The sequence below is a fragment of the Populus alba genome, chromosome 8 (genome assembly GCF_005239225.2).
Source record: "Populus alba chromosome 8, ASM523922v2, whole genome shotgun sequence".
Taxonomy (NCBI): Eukaryota; Viridiplantae; Streptophyta; class Magnoliopsida; order Malpighiales; family Salicaceae; genus Populus; species Populus alba.
In genome coordinates, this window is record NC_133291.1 from 6,063,014 (window position 1) to 6,080,481 (window position 17,468).

At 34.2% G+C, this 17,468-nt stretch overlaps 2 protein-coding genes across 6 annotated transcripts; one reads left to right on the top strand and one right to left on the bottom strand.

Moving 5' to 3' along the window:
- The first annotated feature begins 2,408 nt into the window (after positions 1-2,408).
- LOC118062358 (probable WRKY transcription factor 57) lies at positions 2,409-7,801 on the top strand. 5 transcript variants are annotated; one of them, XM_035076067.2, is made up of 4 exons: positions 2,409-3,153; positions 4,398-4,544; positions 5,214-5,588; positions 7,372-7,801. In XM_035076067.2, exons 1-3 carry the CDS (start codon positions 2,780-2,782, stop codon positions 5,572-5,574), a joined length of 882 nt encoding a protein of 293 aa, XP_034931958.1. In that variant the 5' UTR covers positions 2,409-2,779; the 3' UTR covers positions 5,575-5,588; positions 7,372-7,801. The 5 variants fall into 5 exon arrangements, with proteins under 5 accessions (XP_034931958.1, XP_034931959.1, XP_034931962.1 ...); XM_035076068.2 differs by having other exon boundaries at positions 7,396-7,801; XM_035076071.2 differs by lacking the exon at positions 7,372-7,801 and adding an exon at positions 6,184-7,298.
- Positions 7,802-10,033: 2,232 nt separating this feature from the next.
- On the bottom strand, positions 10,034-14,444 carry LOC118062359 (uncharacterized). Its single transcript, XM_035076072.2, has 9 exons — positions 14,242-14,444; positions 13,824-14,041; positions 13,088-13,202; positions 12,382-12,471; positions 11,984-12,157; positions 11,755-11,874; positions 10,861-10,971; positions 10,358-10,439; positions 10,034-10,152 (listed from the first exon to the last, which is right to left on the bottom strand). The coding sequence occupies exons 1-9, from the start codon at positions 14,395-14,397 to the stop codon at positions 10,091-10,093; spliced, it is 1,128 nt and encodes a 375-aa protein (XP_034931963.1). The 5' UTR covers positions 14,398-14,444; the 3' UTR covers positions 10,034-10,090.
- Positions 14,445-17,468: the final 3,024 nt, after the last annotated feature.

Consider the following 17,468-nt stretch of genomic DNA (forward strand, 5'->3'; position numbering starts at 1 on the left):
TTTCCAACACCAACTCATCTAAAAAAATATATAAAATGATTAAAATAACTGCAAATGGTTTGCCTGCCGGTGAAGATTCGTTGCTTTATTCCTTGATTTTCTCGGTTTAAATCTTGGAGGCAGTAACAAAAAAAAGTTTATTAAATTTCTTTGAATGTGTGAAGATGGTTTAGGATGTGCGCCTTTATTAATATCGCTTTGAAAGAGAACTCGATCGATATTGATGCGCAAGCTCGTATGAAGATACATCTTACCATCAAATTAACAATAAATAATTAAAATAAAATTAGCAGAAACATAGTCATAGACACTAATAAAATCTTATAAGTCCTTTATTCAATTTAAAATGCTAAGATCAAACTAACTAACATGGATGCATCCTGTTAATTAGCAGAAACTTGAAAGAAATTTAATTCGTATAATTAAGTACACAATCCTTGCAGATTATCACCCGATTTGCTGGCAAAAGGCTATAACATCGACCGATCAAACGAATACATAGGCCTACCCCCATATAACTACAGAAATCTTGCAAATTGCCAGCTTACTAATTAATTTGCTCACAAATTAAAGCTATAAAATTGACCAATCAAACAAAAAAAAAGGTTTTCCCCCCTTTTAGGTAACATGGCAAATTTACTTGACGTTTAGGCAAGCATGATACAATGAAGCGTCATTGTGGGATTGCAACTTTTCATCATATAAAAGGAATAATCCCATTGTCAAATAATGCTTCCAAGAAGACTGAGATATGGCTATCCATTTCAAGCTTACAACCAAATGAGAAATGATTTCATCTCATTGTCATCATAAGTGTCATTTAGAGGATGAATTCGTGCAGCTGATCCTTATTTTCTGTATTTAACAGATGTCCTAATGTTTGATAAGCTCGAATTAATGAACCCCAAAACGTAGTTTTGTTGTCGGCATCAATCGTTGTATTGGTGGGCCAAGGCCTAGGAATCAAATTGTTCCATGACCGTCCCCTTGCTTAACCCTACGGAGATGATCTTGATTTCTCTCGTCTTCTTTCCTATCTACGGCCACGATAGCTATTCTCTAGTCGTAGGTTTGGTTGAAACTCCTCCGCTCGCAGACGCCGTCGCCATATTTCTATCTTAGACAATATTGAAGATTGATGGCTGTAAGTTTCTAAAAGCATTTGACAAAACTAAAGCTAGCTCTGGCTGCTATCCGATTCAATTATCTGGATTTTGATTAATTGACGACTGGCAACAACGTTTGCTTGCCTGACTCTTTCCTTCCTAGACGCCTATGTTCCCTGTATATATTCAGAGAATTTCATGATCAAATTATGCTTCGTATCATGCACGAACTGCAGGAAAGCACGCACATAACGGTGGGGGTCAAGTATATATATGTCATGAAATTAATCTCACTCCTAGTGTGTGTATTCCTGAATAAGTGATTTGTGAAATTTAGTATTTGTGGCTTGTTCCTCCCTTCCTAACTAGAATAAAATCCTGTGGTTCTTATGAAACTAGCTAGATGGTCCAGTACTCCAGAAACATTATCTTTGATATTTTTTTGCCCAATCTTCAAAGTGGATGCGGTCAAATACGCATTGTTTTCTACTTCTCTTCCTTCCCAAGGTTTTAGATTCCTCTTAACGAAACCACAAAAGACAATGCGATTCCTATAAACCGAAGACTTTGATTCAAACAAGTTATCGCGGCGCAATAATTTCATCTTTTAGAACCCACGCGGTTACTAAGATATTTTTTTTTAATTAAGAATATATTAATATGATTCTTTTTATATTTCTTTATATACTTAGTACGAAAAACATCAAAATATGTTAAATTAATATTTTTTTAAAATAAAAAGCAATTTAAAAAGCCAGTTGAAACACCAAAATAAACGCACCCTAATAAGGCATACAAATGAAGAAAATGGTGTCAGCCTCCTGCGACATCCATCTTCAAGGGAAACCCTCCTTCTTTCCCTCTCACAATCAAATTTTAGACAAATTACAAGGGAAATTAAGAAAAACAGACGAAACAACAAGTAAATTAAAAAATATAAAAGAAGGTAGCCTGCTAAGTACTGGCAAGCAGTTTCATGTCATGCGCAAATGTGTTATGGGGGTCGGGGAAAATCATATAGATGTTGTTAGAGCTTCATCCTCACGGAAGGAGGAGACAAGGAGAGATCGGCAAAAGAACCAGCGTCACGGAGTTGAAGGTAAAAACTGGGTGCTACCCTCTAGTCAGAAAGTGAAGCCTCTACTAATACCACCACTACAACAATGGAGCAGTACTATTTATTCATGCGCGTAAGGGACCCACCCGCATCCCCTTCCCTTATTATCAGCCTCCCGTATTATTATTATTATTTATTATTTTGCAGTCGACGCATCCCTAATTTTTCCGTCTTTTATCTTATCTCTTCCTCTCCCTCTCCCTCTCCCTCTCTCTCCCCTCCTTTTTCCTCTCTATCAATGTTTTTCGGTGATAAAAAAAAATAAAAGATTTATATATTTTTACAGGACAAAAAGGTTTCTTTCTTCGAACCCTTTGAAAGAAAGTTAAGAACAACGCGTCTTTCCCAACACAACGAACTTCCTTCATATCACTTCTCCCAAAAACCCTAACTATCTCTCTCTAGAAACCACATGCGCTCACTCTCCTTTTTCACTCCTATCTTTTCAGTTTTTCCCCACTCCCTACTTTTTCTCTCCTGTATTATCACTCGAATTCACTCTCTTGTTCTCTCTGAAAACTCAACTTTTTCCCAATAGATCTCTGCAAATTATTTGATGGACGATACAGAAAATCCTGATCCAGGGCCCGAGTTCACCAGCGAGTCAAGCTGGACACTCGGGCCTGACTCGGATAGAGCCAATTGTTTCTTCTCTAACCACAGAGAGAACTCCATACTCAGCGAATACGGCTGGAATCTTCAATCGGATGAACCAGCCCGGTTTATGGACCTGGATCCGGTCGAAGCAGAAGAGAGGTCCGATTTGGCGGGAAACATAGAGATTCAGCGATTGCAAGGAGCAAGTCCGGCCGGGTCTGGTGGTGGTGGCGCTGACGTTTCAACTTCAAATTACCCGTCGGTATCATCGAGCTCCAGCGAGGATCAGCCCGATAAGTCTACGGGCTCCGGCGGGAAACCGCCTGAGATACCGTGAGTTCACTTGTTTGGATATTCAAATGTCCATGAAACAATATGGTTAATGGTTTAAATAACTTGAAATTCAAGGAAAGAAAATATAGAGTAGACAGATTTTGCAGTTGGAATAACGAGGGATAAAATCAGAAACCGGATCGAATTTCCCCCCCTTTTGCAAAGCCTTTTCTGCTTCCAAGGTAGAGAGAGTGCAATTTGCGCGTCCGTACGATCTAGAAACTTTTTAAAAAATATATTAAAAAAAGGGGTCGGGTGGGGGGTTTGGTTCATGCAAGTTGTTGTGGGGGGGGGGGGGTGGGGGGAGGCAGTTTCGTAATTGGAGTGAAGTGCGGGGCTAGATGAGGTAATTAAACGGAATAAAGCTTAAGTGAGAAGCATAATTAAGAGAAACCACGTCCACCGCCGTTATTGCGGCGGGAATGGCGTGCTCTCTATCTTTTTTTAACACTGCACAATGAACATGCACTGAAGAATCATTTTTTTGAGTACTAGTAAGTGAAAGAGATAGAGAATATAGAGAAAATGTTGCTTTAGTCGATTTGCTTGCGCATTGCTTTTTGTTTCAAATAAGGTAAAGAGATATTCTCTTCTTCTTATTATAAAAAATTCGTGGTGCTGCTGCTAGCTGCTGCTGCTTGTTTTATGTTCTATATTCACCCCCCCTATGATAGTCGAGGTGCACACCTTGTAATCATTTTGAATGCGATGCGTGTCTGCCAAGAATATGCGTTCTTTTTTTCAAGTTTCTTCTATCTCGCCCTTTGTTCATACATTAATGTGTAGTTTATGAATTGGATTTTCTTCCCTAGCTTTACTTCTCTTGTTAATTTTTGTAACAATCTTAATTTTCTTCGCTGTCAATCATTTCATGCTTCCCCTCACAGCATGTTATAGACATATAATGCCAACGAAGGTAGCTTACAAGTGATTTCCTCTTCAGTACGTACGTCCTTCCCTTCTGAATATTTGAAAGATAACATTTTTTCATTTAGGACAAATTAATCCTACTAGAACGTGTACTTAGACTGGATAGATCTTGATGTGGTTCACATCAGGCTGTTGATTTCCAGAGAGAAATATACATTAATACACGTGACAAAATACAATCTAAAAACCATGATTTATCTATTTGCAATCAAGTTATTAATTAGAAAATACATCTACTTTAATTATCTTTCTTTCTTTTTAATTTTCTAGTTTTTTTTATTTATTTTGATGATCTTAGGTGAAATATTTTTCAGGAGTACTAAGGTTAAAAAGAAGGGGCAAAAACGAATCCGGCAGCCACGCTTTGCTTTTATGACTAAAAGTGAAGTTGATCATCTTGAAGACGGATACCGATGGCGGAAATATGGACAGAAGGCAGTTAAAAATAGCCCATTTCCCAGGTCTGTAATCACTACACCTCTCTTCTTAATTACTGTCCTAAGAGTATATATACATCCTATCTTTGTTGAGCTCAAAGGTAGAAAAATTAAATCAACTTAGTTTCTAAACTATAATTTTTTTTATTGGAGTAAAGTGAATTAATTTATATATAAAAAATAGGCCCCTTCATCCATGTTTTCATCTCCCCATCGCTTTTTTCATTATCAAATCACTTGTTTTCTCGATACTATCGTGTTAATTAAAATTAACGTAAAAGCTTGTTTTTTACATAAAAAATTAAAATTAAAAAAATTAAAATCAAGGACAAAGCTCAGTTTTTTACTGAAATTCACAACATTTTTTAGTTATTTACCCTTATTTTGATCTTGCAGTGCATAATTTTCTCTTAATTAAGTAAGTAATTATGAATGCCTATATAGATCCTTTACTTCTCCCTTGTTATAATTGACTCAAAATTACGTCTTAGGGTGCTTTTTGAAACAAGTTGCATAAAATCTATATATGTGGGGTCCGAGTTAGGGATATGTAATCTCGCATTCTCATTTTTATCCTTTTTCTTTTTTCACATTTCTGATGCATACTTGACGTTCTCTGTAAAATCAATTTCCAAAGTAAAATTAAAGCTTAATTCCTTAGTTTTCTCCATCTCGCCCGCAAATATTCTTCAGGAGCTACTATCGCTGTACAAATAGCAAATGCACCGTGAAGAAAAGGGTTGAACGCTCGTCTGAAGATCCCGCCATTGTGATAACCACATATGAAGGCCAACACTGTCATCATACAGTTGGTTTTCCTCGAGGAGGAATCATCAGTCATGAAGCTACATTTGCTAGTCACATGACTCCTCCAACGTCGCAATTTTATTATCCCGGGATGCAGTTACCCCGAGAAAATCCTCCAAGTACTGTGGTACAGTCGCAACCGTTGCCAGTTGGAGCAAGAGAGTGCAACACAGTGCCAACGCGAACTCCCCAACTGCCAACAGATGAAGGACTGCTTGGGGATATCGTACCTCCTGGAATGCGTTGATCAAATTGAGAAAGGTACTCATTACTTGCCTTGAATTGATAAATGTAACACATTTCAACTTACAAATATTGCATGAATATCTATGTTACCTTTTCCATTCTTGGCATGTATGAGAGAAGTACGCGTCCGTTAATGGCATAGTTCTGAAATCAACTTTAGTAGTTTTAGTACTCTTAACTTTAGTAATATCCCATCTTTAAGATATCTATTTGCACATATCTCAATTAAAACCTCTCGATCCAAGGCCAGCTTATGAAGCCCTCAAATTACTCAAGCTTCCCTTCCTTGAGCATCCACCGACAAATGGCCAGCAAAAATCCTCCTTAAAACATGCTTGAGTGTGTAGGATTGTTCAGGGAAGTGTTATTGTTAATATGAATCAACTCTCACAATCTGGGCCGTCTGTTACATACTTAGTTTACATGCGTGAGCTGGAGACCATCACACTACCCACTCAAGTTTAAGGATATTTAGTTATGTAATTAAATATATGTCAAGATCCAATGTATTTATTCAGACATTTTTGTGTCGAAATATTATGCGATGTCTCGAATTATTTATCGGATATTCTGTTTTCACGAGTCATTTATTGTACACTGTTTCCTGCAGGGGGACAAATTATATTTCATGAAATAGCGTTGTTTTAATTACCACCCCGCAAGTAGTCACTCCATTCCATATTTTGTTGAAATGACAATCGTAATCTTATTCTCTTTGTTTCTTTAAAAACAAAAATTTATACTGTCAAACGTAAAAATGGACCCTCACTAAATTTAATAGCATAATATATACCGGGGGGGAAAAGGAGGCAAAAATAAGAACATTTTATTAGCAGAATATCAAAATATTTACAGATTCATTCCATTCAAAGAAAACCAACTACAATCCGACTTCTTATTAGATTTTTGCATAATGATCCTTTTCTGATTACAAGAAAGTTATTGCGGATGGATTCTGATATGCGGGAAAGTGTCCACGCGACCTAGACTACGAGATCTCCGTACGTAAATTAACCAATTATTTTTTACATGGCTGAACTCTGAATTTTTAGTGGATAGCTGTTGTTAGTGAAGCTTAGAACTCTGAACATCTTAGAACTCGCCAGTGTTAGCTTCGAACTTTATCCTCTCCTATCGCTTGATGAGATTATATTTGGAAATGTGTTTTAGTAACGCGTTTGCATTTGTTTCGCAAAGTTTTCTTTGGCTGGAAAAGCAACAGAACGAGGTGTTCTGATTTTCTTATATAGGTTGCATATATACGGTAACTGCCTTATCTTTTTAATGCTCTCCTGTGACGGTCTCAGAGGATATTTCGGAAGCAACTTGAAGAAAGGGATGCTCGACCACCGAAATCTCCTAATGAATATTTCCAATAACATCTGAGTTTTAAAAACTTTAATTTCTACAATATTGCACGCATATTCTATTGTTTCTTTTATTCGCACAACACTTCCTGACATACTTCCACGGGTATTTGAATAATTGAACTTCAAGAATTAACTTGAATGCTCAAATCCGAAGTTCACTCGTTGTTGAATCTACTTCTTTACTACTCAGAGAGGGAAAACTCGGCAAGGGTAATATTGACATTAGCAAACAACTACTTCAAACTAACTTACTGTACTTTTCTGATTTAATTCTTTCTTCTTATTTGATAAAAAAATAGTAGTAGTTTCAGTTTTTGGACAACTGCATATATATATATATATATATATATATATATATATGTATGTATGTATGTATATGCGTAGAGTGCAGCATCTTTTTGAATAGTGTTAAATTAGCTGATATCTAGTTTAAACCTTCCCGACATGTTCAGGGAGGTGTCCATATAGTGCAGAGATTTTGTGTGCCCCAATGTTCCTCGAGGCGGGCGGCGAACCTGATTTCTTAACCCGAAACGTGACCTTCAGTTTTCTGAGACTCTTCCATATATACTCACCGGCAGTAGCTGACATTGATATGTATATTGTGCGCGCGCTCTTCTGCATCAGGTATTTGTTGCTCATGGTAAAGCGCCGTTGGCCACTTATAGAAGATGGTATTTATGTCATATCCACTTTTTGATTATTTGTGCATGTAGATTTCCAAGTTAATGTATATACTGTACAGCGAGTTCGTGTTAATTACTTGTTTTGCAGGTACAGTATGTGTTCTGTAATGTAATATAAAATAACTTTTAAAGATGATTTTTAATTGAAACTATATAGAAATGAATTTCTTTTTATTTTTTACATCAATAAATTAAAATTATTAAAATTCATATATAAGGTCACAATAATAAGGTCTATTGCACCGTTGCAACGGGTAAACGTCTGTATAAATATTTTTTGTATTTAGAGTTATTGTTTAACCTATTTTTTATGAAAAATTAAAATTTATTTTTTTGCTTTAAATTTATTTTTTTAGTATTTCTAAATTATTTCAATATACTATATCAAAAATAAATTTTAAAAAATAAAATAATAATAATTTTATATATTTTTAAAGAAACACTTAAAAAAAAAAAAAACTCATCACCACACTCCCAAAACACCTGAATTCATTTCTAAGTTCTAAATAGTTTTTTTTTTCTTTCCATTCATTATTCAACAGCTTGTGATCTTCGATCTATGATGCTTTTCTGATGTTCTGTGCGGTCAATTTACTGATGATACGTACACGACTGTCAATTTCACACGTGAATAATTAATGAATATAGGCCTCCGAAGTAGGGGGGGCCCTGCAAACTAGGTCAGTCCATAATTTCGTAGGCTGATCAGTAGGAGCGTGGATTTCGATGTTGCTTCAGAGTCAGCCGACAGTTTTTTACTTCTCCTTTTTCTCAGAACGCTTTCTCACCACCAATCTCTAACCCCTACGCGATGGATACGTTGCCTCTTCGGACGCATGATCCATGATTGCCGGGAAACTTTGTCCTTGTGATGAACCGAAAGGGTCCGGCTACCTAGTAATGCGACCGACCTCTCCCCTGTAACCCTGTTGGCCACCTTTCAAGGCGGATCTAACACCGACGGAGGGTTAACGTTTTTCATTGTGCACTGTTAAGTTGCGATGATGTGGCAGTCTTCTCTCTCTTTTTTAAACGTTGGACTCATATTGACAACGATTGTCTTTAATTTCACGATAAGTTCGCTATTTTGTATTCTTTTTTTTTTTCTTCCTTTAATTTTCCTTATTTTTCATAAAATCTCATCATCCAAAAAAAACTTGGGTCTCCTATTCCTAACCCATAACCGAAACTAAACAATCACAAAATTTGTTTCATTTATGATAGAAAAAAAATATATAAATTAAGTTGATGGCTTTAAACAAAACATGAGAGTTTGGGGTGAAAGGATATTGGTTTAAGCACAGTAGCTAACTCTTATAATAATTAAATATTGATGCTTATTTTTAGCTATTTTCTTTTATTTGATTGGGTGTGGATATGCATGCAGTGGGGTGGTAATTAATATCTCTTTGTTTCTCTTGGAGCATCATTGTATTTTGTAAGACTATTAATTATTCGTTATTCATTTGATTAATCATTGATTATTCAATGATTAATTTTAGTGTGATTTTATGCTCTCATATATGAGTGTCGATTCATTAAACAATGTAAAGTTACTCTCCCACTTATAATCACTTGGTTTGCGTCTTTTCTATGATAAATGCAAACGAGTCTCTCCAATCTGATCATAGCAGTCGGTGTGATGTTTTCAAAAAAGGAAGGGCATATGAGACGCCAGCCCCTTGCTCGCGAGACTTCCGAAGGGTTTTCTGTAAGAACGGTGGTGGTAGCTGGGTGGTTAGGTCGAACTTGTTATGCATCAAATCGACAAGACGTGCTAGAAAGCGAGCCCCCCCATTAAACCATTTTCTGCTTTTCTTTTTCTTTTCTTTTCCTTTTCTCAGACGTTTGTGTTTGAACTTTCTTAGGCAGATAATTTTTTCTGTCTATTTGTGTTTGATACGTAACATTTACAAATATAAATTGAAGCCATCATAAGAACCAGTCAACCTGAATAGTTGAAGCCCGTGTCCAAGATGAAGGAGTGGTAGTGCTGGAGTCTGGTCACCTCAAATCAGGTCCATTTGTACCTCATAACTCTGTTGTCTGTACAAGAACAGCCCGCTGTACTTTGATTGTGGACCAACTTACTCATAAAGAACGATGCTTTATGGTTTTTTAATTTTTTTTTCTTTTTAAAAGTATATGAAAAAACTATTAAATTAATATTTTTATAATTTTAATATGATAATATTTAAAAATAAATAAATAAATTTATTTATTTATTAAAAAAAAACACTTTTGAAAAATAGTTTTAAAAAATAAACGAACAATTCTTTCTAATTTTTTCTTGTGGTATAGCACCTGTAATCAAGGCGCAAAGATTTTTAATGATATCAGCCAGTATTGGATGATCAAGTTCATGCATGCAAAATGGGGACTTGAAAAGAAAAGGGAGCACAAAGACAGAAGTCATGCTTAATTGAGTTGAACTGAACAATACGTTCGTAAACATTACATGCTAAGTTGTTACTACACAATCTCTGAAGGAATTAATAAGAACATCCTCCTTCAGGTTATGACCTGCAACGCAAATTGAAAAGGTAAGAAACAAAGAAGAGAATAGTTTCCTAGCTAGTACTGTATGTTTTTTTTATACCATTCTTTAATTGTTCCAACCAATCAATATTAAAAGTAACCCCTTTCGCTTTAGAAAAGAATTCTTCTGTTGAGTTAATTTGTGTGCCTATTTTCAAGATAAATAAATATTGTATTGTTCAAGAATTACCTATAAAAACTATTTTGTTAATTTGATTTTCATCGCTTCTCCACTTGCGAGCTGGAACAATGTCATATAACTCCCGCACAGCCTGCCACGTGTGAAAAGATTTGCATATTTAAGGATACCAAAAAATAAATTTTTGTCAAGAAAAGGCTCCAGTGCGAGAAAAATATAGGCATCGGTAATGGTACCAGAGCAGGCTTTGAATTACAGCTCAGACCCTCAATCATTGACGCAATCAAAATTTTGACCTCAATTACTATTGAATTCCTATTGCTGTGCTACCCCCCTGCTATCATTACTGTTGTAAGCCGTATTCCTAAATTATTCAACCCTTTCTGATAGAGGCCGCAAAAGGTTCCATTATCGAAACAAATCATCATGAAACTGACAGGTATTATGATAGAAATGGGCATTGGTGAACATATAGTCAGAGGCTCAGAGCCAATCTGCAGCAGAAAATGAGTCAACTTGATAAACAGTTCTTGGCATTTAATTTCCAGAATTACCTGCAAAGTATGTAGTTCATCAGAGTTTCGAACATGTAAAACCCCTTTGCAGCGGTATACATCCATTCCATCTTTCTTGTCCCACAGAATCTCCTCAAGCCACAGGCGAACCTTTGGCAGTTGGAATGTCAGGAGTCATCGAGAAGATATGTATGTGACAACAAAAAGGCCATCAGAGAAGGAAAGGAATAATTATTTATAGAGAAAAATAGAGTACAGAAATAAGCCTAACTGCACAAGAAAGTCAAATGGATGTTAATATCTGAATTATCTGATCAGATTATGTTCGATCAAGCCTCCTACAGGTGTCCCTGAAACCCTTATTTCCTGTACTGTCAGCTTTCACGAATGCAGCCAAGCAAGCACAAACCAGGATAACTCTAAATTCAAAATTCAATTTCTCTGCCATGTTCATCCTATTTTCTAAATTTTAATCTGTCATACTACAATATTTTGCAACAATGATAGAGAAAAACCGAAGCTATTGGCCTTCAGAATATGCTCATACAGTTACAGATACATCCCAAAAAACCAAGCATGCACCCATGCAAAATGGGGACTTGAAAAGAAAAGGGAACACAAAGACTTGAGTCAATGAAAGAGCAACATCAAAACTCGAAAGCTATGTAGATATTCTATCATTCGTGCACTATATAAAGGGTCATAATTTTACCTAAGAGAAACAACAAAACAGAATTGCAATTTCCTTCATGTTTATGGATATGATAGCAATTGCTAGTGCAGCTGAACTAGAGTAAAAATCAGAGCAAGAAAATGCTAGTCCTGGGGTGTATGCTTGTGACAAATGGCATGGTTTCAGCAATATTGGACCTAAGAGCAGCACATCACAACAAATTTGTACAGCTTGTTGATGATCCATTTCAAATAAACTACCTTATCAAGATCAACCTTCTGCGACTCACAGATACATAAAGTTCGCAAGCTGGAATCATGAAGATCACTGGTAGATAAAGACTTGCTTTCCTCTAATAACACTTCCAAATGACCAAAGTGCTAAGATCAAAACACAGAAGTATTCAAAAAATATCCATTCAAATAAAAATCAATAAAAAAATGAAAATAGCATGCTGATAAAAAATAAGCAAAGCTTTATATGACTTACTTTGGAATCATATGCCCGGCAGTTTAATATCTTAGATAAGTCTACTTGACACCGAACAGAATGAATGATATTAGCAAGGGAGTTGATCTTATGTATTTCATTTTCTAGTTCCTTCAAAGCCTCTCCAGAACCTCCCAAAGAAACCAAATCAACCTTGTTAAGAATGATAACATCCTACAAGAAAAAACCTAACTTATGTGTCATTGGAACCTTATGTATCAATATAACCAATAAAGTCAAATTGGAAAAGAAGCGAGAAAATAATTTATCCAATTACAAATTGCATGTGCATGCATATAGTAAAACAATCATACAGAAATATGCACATTTGTATATGAACCTGCACATGGCAGGCTGCCAAATCACTATAGAAGAAAGAAGAATAAAATGAGAATTACCGCAAATGCTATTTGAAGAGATGCTTCAGGAAACGAAGATGAATTCTGAAGCTCACTGAGCTGATAATGAAGGTTTTTGGCATCCACAACCTGCACAAGCAGCAATTTGTTGAGGGAGTTGGAGACAGAGAGAAGGAGAAACTGTGGTAAGCTGTAATAAAAGATAACTAGAAAGAAAAAAACAATAATTAGGAGTACTTAGAATATATTATACTTGTATGTACACAGAATGACATTAAGATGGGCATCAATGCCTCACACTAATACGGTGCTCGGACTGCATGCAGAACCACATCCCTGTCTTTGGTTTTCAGAAAAATGAGGGAAAGGACAAAAAACAAACTTAAAAAGAACTTGGATCATGAAGTAAGCTTCCCATTTAAACTCTTTATGCATGAACTTGAAAAATTATTTATTTTCCTCGATATCCATAGAAGGAAAGGGAAGGAACTTTATTTTCCATTCTCAAACATTTCTTTCCTTCTTTTTATTTCTAAGGCTGTGCACTATTTTATGTTGTTATTTATTGTTTAGCATCTTCATCTAATTTTGATTTTTAGCAGCTGATTAATGGCAAAAATCCAACAAACAATTTGATAACAGCTTGAATAGTTGAAAGGCCTGGATATGAAAAGGTTAACAACATAAGCTCTAAATCAGACAGACAAGTGACAGAAATAATTGAATTGTCAAAAACAAAACTTACAGTTATTATAGAATCAAGCTTGACAGCTGATTCCAACTGATCATCCAGCCAAAGAACAGAAGCAAGTGGAGCAGGATTTGCTAGCCCTGTGGTCTCAAGCAATATATGATCGAGTCTACAGAAAAAAGAATGATCATTTACAGATTATTAACTTGTGTCATAACTTATAAGCCTAAAGTAGTGATCAAGGGAATTTTGTTGACAAACTCTTATTTCCACGAACACTATGTTAGGATGGAAAGGGAAGAGAAGGACACGTATCTTTCAACCTTGTTGGAAGAACTGGAAAGAAAAAGGAATGGGTGATTGGAGAAGTTGCACAACTCCAAATCCCAAAATCCCAAATTAGGGTTTTAGGGTGGGAAAGGAACTATATTGATAATTTAACAACCAGGGAAAGGATTGGATTGGTAATTTCATAAAATGCTTTACAACATTAACCCAACCTTTTCCTCCACTTTCTAATAATGATGGATATTTTCACTTTTATGAACGAACCCTTTCCTCCTCTCTCTAAGTAAAGAAGAGGAAGGAACATCTTTCTCCTGAAGAAGGATTACCCCGCATACGCATACCCTCTCCTTTTCTTCACTAGAAAACCCTTGCCTTCTCCAAACATAACGAAAAAGTATGATAAAAAGAATGGCACATGTAAGAACGCAATTGAAATCATAAAATGGTGACAGATACAGATAAATCAAATTCATTTTTTAAAGAAAAAAGAAAGTAGCAGCACCTTTCCTTCATCTGAACAAGTTGCTCTAGTGCTTGAACTAAACTATGCTTAACAGTGCAGCATACACAGCCATTAGCAAGTTCGACCCACTCTTCAACAAGAGCACCATCTTCTCCTTCATTTATCATTGCCCTCTCAACTCCAATTTCTTCACCAAACTCATTCAAAATGACAGCGATCCTCTTTCCATGTTGAGTATTCAAGATATGATTAACAAGCTACAGCGCAACCCGTTAATGTCAATAAAATTTGTAGCTCTAAATATTTGACAAAACAGCATTTGATTACTAACACTCGTTTTCTTCTGAAAGAAGATGCGAATCAATAGATAGATAGAAATATAAATCCCAGATAAGCGAAGGATCTTATCAGTCAATGTTAACGAAATTAATTTATCAAGATTGTGAGGGGATTTTACAGTGGATTTGCCAGAGCCCAGATAGCCCGTGATGACCGTGACTCCAACAGGAACGTCTTCGCCTTGAAGTTGTTTTGAATGAGAGGAGGAGGGTTTTACCGGTACGATTTCTTCAAGTTCAACTGCGAGAGGCGCATCGTCTTCTTCCTTCTCCATTTTCAAAATATTCAATCACCTCAATTTTCCTTTCTACTCCCTTTTCTTTGTTAAGAATAAAAATGTGCGTCCGTTGCTTTAAGTGAGCCCAGATGCCAAAGCCCGCTCAAAGGGGATGCACTAGCATCCTTGGGACAGGTGACCAAAGCTACCAAGCCCAGCCCATATAAAAAGGGTTAGCATAAAAGAAACAGCACTCTAAAGAAACCATTTTCATTTTATATAATAACCATTTCATCTGCCGTGTTCCACCGGACCGAGTCATTTTTAAAAAATATATATATAAAAATATTAATAGTACAGATATTTTTTGCTTCAAAATCAGGTAAAATAATAAATCTTTAATTAATTTATTTAACAGGTTTGAAAAAAAACCTAAATGACCTTTTTTTATTTTTGATAAAATTAAAAAAAAATACAAAATTTAAAAGAAAATATCAAGCCATATAAATTTTTCAAACCGATATATGGGACATTAGATCAAAACTATCATGCATGGAAAAATAATAAAACTCAATTTCTAACAAATATAATATTGAATGATGAATTACTACTAGTATTATTATAACAGTTATTATTTTCATTGTTATTATTGTTATTGTTGTTGCTGATATTACTATTAATAGTCACTATCATTATACTTATTACCATTACTACTATTATTAATAAGTAACATCAAAACTATTATTAATATTTTTATTGTGATCACCATCACTATTATTATTATCGTTGTTATTATCATCGTTATTATTATTGTTGATGTTTATACTATTATTATAATTATTATCACTGTCATTATAACTAATATTATCATTTTTTTTATTCTTATTATCATCGTGATCATCATTATTATTACTATTATAACCATAATTATTATTATTATGTTATAAAACCATACATTGTATATGGATGTTTAAGTTCTTTTTTTACACCCTTTATTATTATGTTCATTCATGATTATCAAGTTCATTTAAATTTATATTTTCTTATAAAATTTAAATTTACAAGTATTTATTTATATGTGCCTATAAATAGAGGTATCATCGAGAGAATATAATACACATGTATAATTATAAATTCATATGATTCTCTCTTTATCCCTTAACCTCTATTGTTTTTATATATTTTATTTACTCTTTATTAATTACATTATTTTATTATTATATGCTTCTTCAAACATAGTTTTATAATATATTATTATTAACGATAATAATTCATTTGTTTTTACTCTTATAATTATTACGGCCGCCACCGTAACTAATTCATTTGCAATATATTTGCAGTATACGATATTATTGAAAAAGATAGCAGACGAGGACTACTCCGTCACTAAGGACGCAGATTATTTCTATCTTTCCTCCTCCTTTGTTTATTTTTTAAATATATATAATTCAGACAAACAAATAACGTTGCATCGCTTCGAAGTTTAAGAAACTTTTGTCTTGCAGGTTAAAATAAAAAATCTTAAACAGATTACTAACTTGCTAAAAATCCCAAAGACGCATGTTTTATAACAGAGAATTATCGATTCACTCGGGGACCTGGGTAAGGGCGAAAAGTTGACAGTATACACTGCTGCGAGCTGATACCAGAAATCTGTGACGAACATTGAAAAAGACAACTCACGAGTGGTTCAAAGAAAAAAGTCCCAACCATTTGAATTTCACCGGGTTTCTATGGCTTTCAATGAGTTTTTATTGGATGTTTTGCGTATCCACTAATCAATATTAATCACCGACATGGATGAATTATCCAGTGGCGGTGCCACTAAATTGCCGATGCCGATATTCCGGTTCCATAACACTGGTCAAACACTCAAATTATTATAGCTCCACAAATATATATGTGAAGGGTGGTGCTTCTACCAAACGTAATAGAAAATAGCATTTTAAATAGTATAAATATGGTTTTTTTTTATTATTATGTATATATACTCTAATAAAAAAAACTATTTAAAAAGTCAATTGTATTGGAGTGGAAAAAATAAAGCATTTATTATATATATTCTAATGAAAAAAAATAATAATTCAAAAAGCTAATTGTATTGAAGTGGGAGAAACAAATGCTTTGTTTTTTCTTCCTTGATGTTTTTTTTTTAATGGCTGCATTTAATTTGTTTATTTTTTGTTGGCTCTTCTTCATTGGTTTTAGTTTTCTTGAAAAATATGTAGTAATAATATTATTTTTTTAAAAAGGCATTTTAATATTTTATTTAGCATTTCATTTAGAACATGTAAAATAAATATGAAAGAGTTAAAATAATATTTTTCATTTTTCATTTTTTTCATTTAGCAAATTCCTAGGAAACTACGCACGGCAGTTTTCTAAGGATCGTTTGAAATAGTGGGCTAAGAACATTGTGATGAGATTGATTATCTTTCATTGTCATTCATAACTGAAAAATTCGAGTAATAATCTAAAAAATACATTGAAGAGCATGCTGTTTCCAAAACATCTCTTCCATTAGAAAGCAAGGAGTTCATGTGCCACTACAAAAAGGAATCAATTACCTGCCGACACTATTTTTCCTGTGCTTTATTTGGGAACGTAGGTAATGGGACAAGCGGGTCGGATTTTTTTAAAAAAATTTATATTATATTTATTATTTATTAAATAAAAAATTTAGATATTTATAAATTATTCTCCACCGGTTTCAAGTATTCATTATTTATTACTCAATAAACAAATAAATAGTTAATATATATATATATATATATTAAATGATAAATATTATACATATACATATGTTTTATATATTGAAATTTATATATATCATAATGTATTAAAAAATCTAAATATTTTACAAATATATCTATATAATATAACTATATATTTCAAGTTAGGTTTGAGAAGATTAACACTCTAATTATTAATTATTGAATAAAATAATGTAAAAAATATCCAAGCTTAAATGGGGATCAAATTAAATTGGAATCTAGCTCTACTCAGTGGGATCACCAAGTGAAACTACAGCTAAACCGGTGCCGTCAAAAAGGCAAAGTCAACTAAAACTAATAGAATGCGAAGAAAGGCATCTTTAGTTCACATTAATTATATAAAAAATAAATAAA

What these genes read in the sequence shown, in the direction of transcription:
- LOC118062359 (XM_035076072.2), bottom strand. Translation starts at nt 14,397, where the DNA reads ATGGAGAAGGAAGAAGACGATGCGCCTCTCGCAGTTGAACTTGAAGAA. An exon ending in GCCGGGCATATGATTCCAAA is followed by an intron (nt 11,875 to 11,983) that starts GTAAGTCATATA and finishes TTTTGATCTTAG; the next exon opens with CACTTTGGTCATTTGGAAGT. An exon ending in ATGAACTACATACTTTGCAG is followed by an intron (nt 10,440 to 10,860) that starts GTAATTCTGGAA and finishes CACACGTGGCAG; the next exon opens with GCTGTGCGGGAGTTATATGA.
- LOC118062358 (XM_035076067.2), top strand. Translation starts at nt 2,780, where the DNA reads ATGGACGATACAGAAAATCCTGATCCAGGGCCCGAGTTCACCAGCGAG. An exon ending in GGGAAACCGCCTGAGATACC is followed by an intron (nt 3,154 to 4,397) that starts GTGAGTTCACTT and finishes AATATTTTTCAG; the next exon opens with GAGTACTAAGGTTAAAAAGA. An exon ending in AAAAATAGCCCATTTCCCAG is followed by an intron (nt 4,545 to 5,213) that starts GTCTGTAATCAC and finishes AATATTCTTCAG; the next exon opens with GAGCTACTATCGCTGTACAA.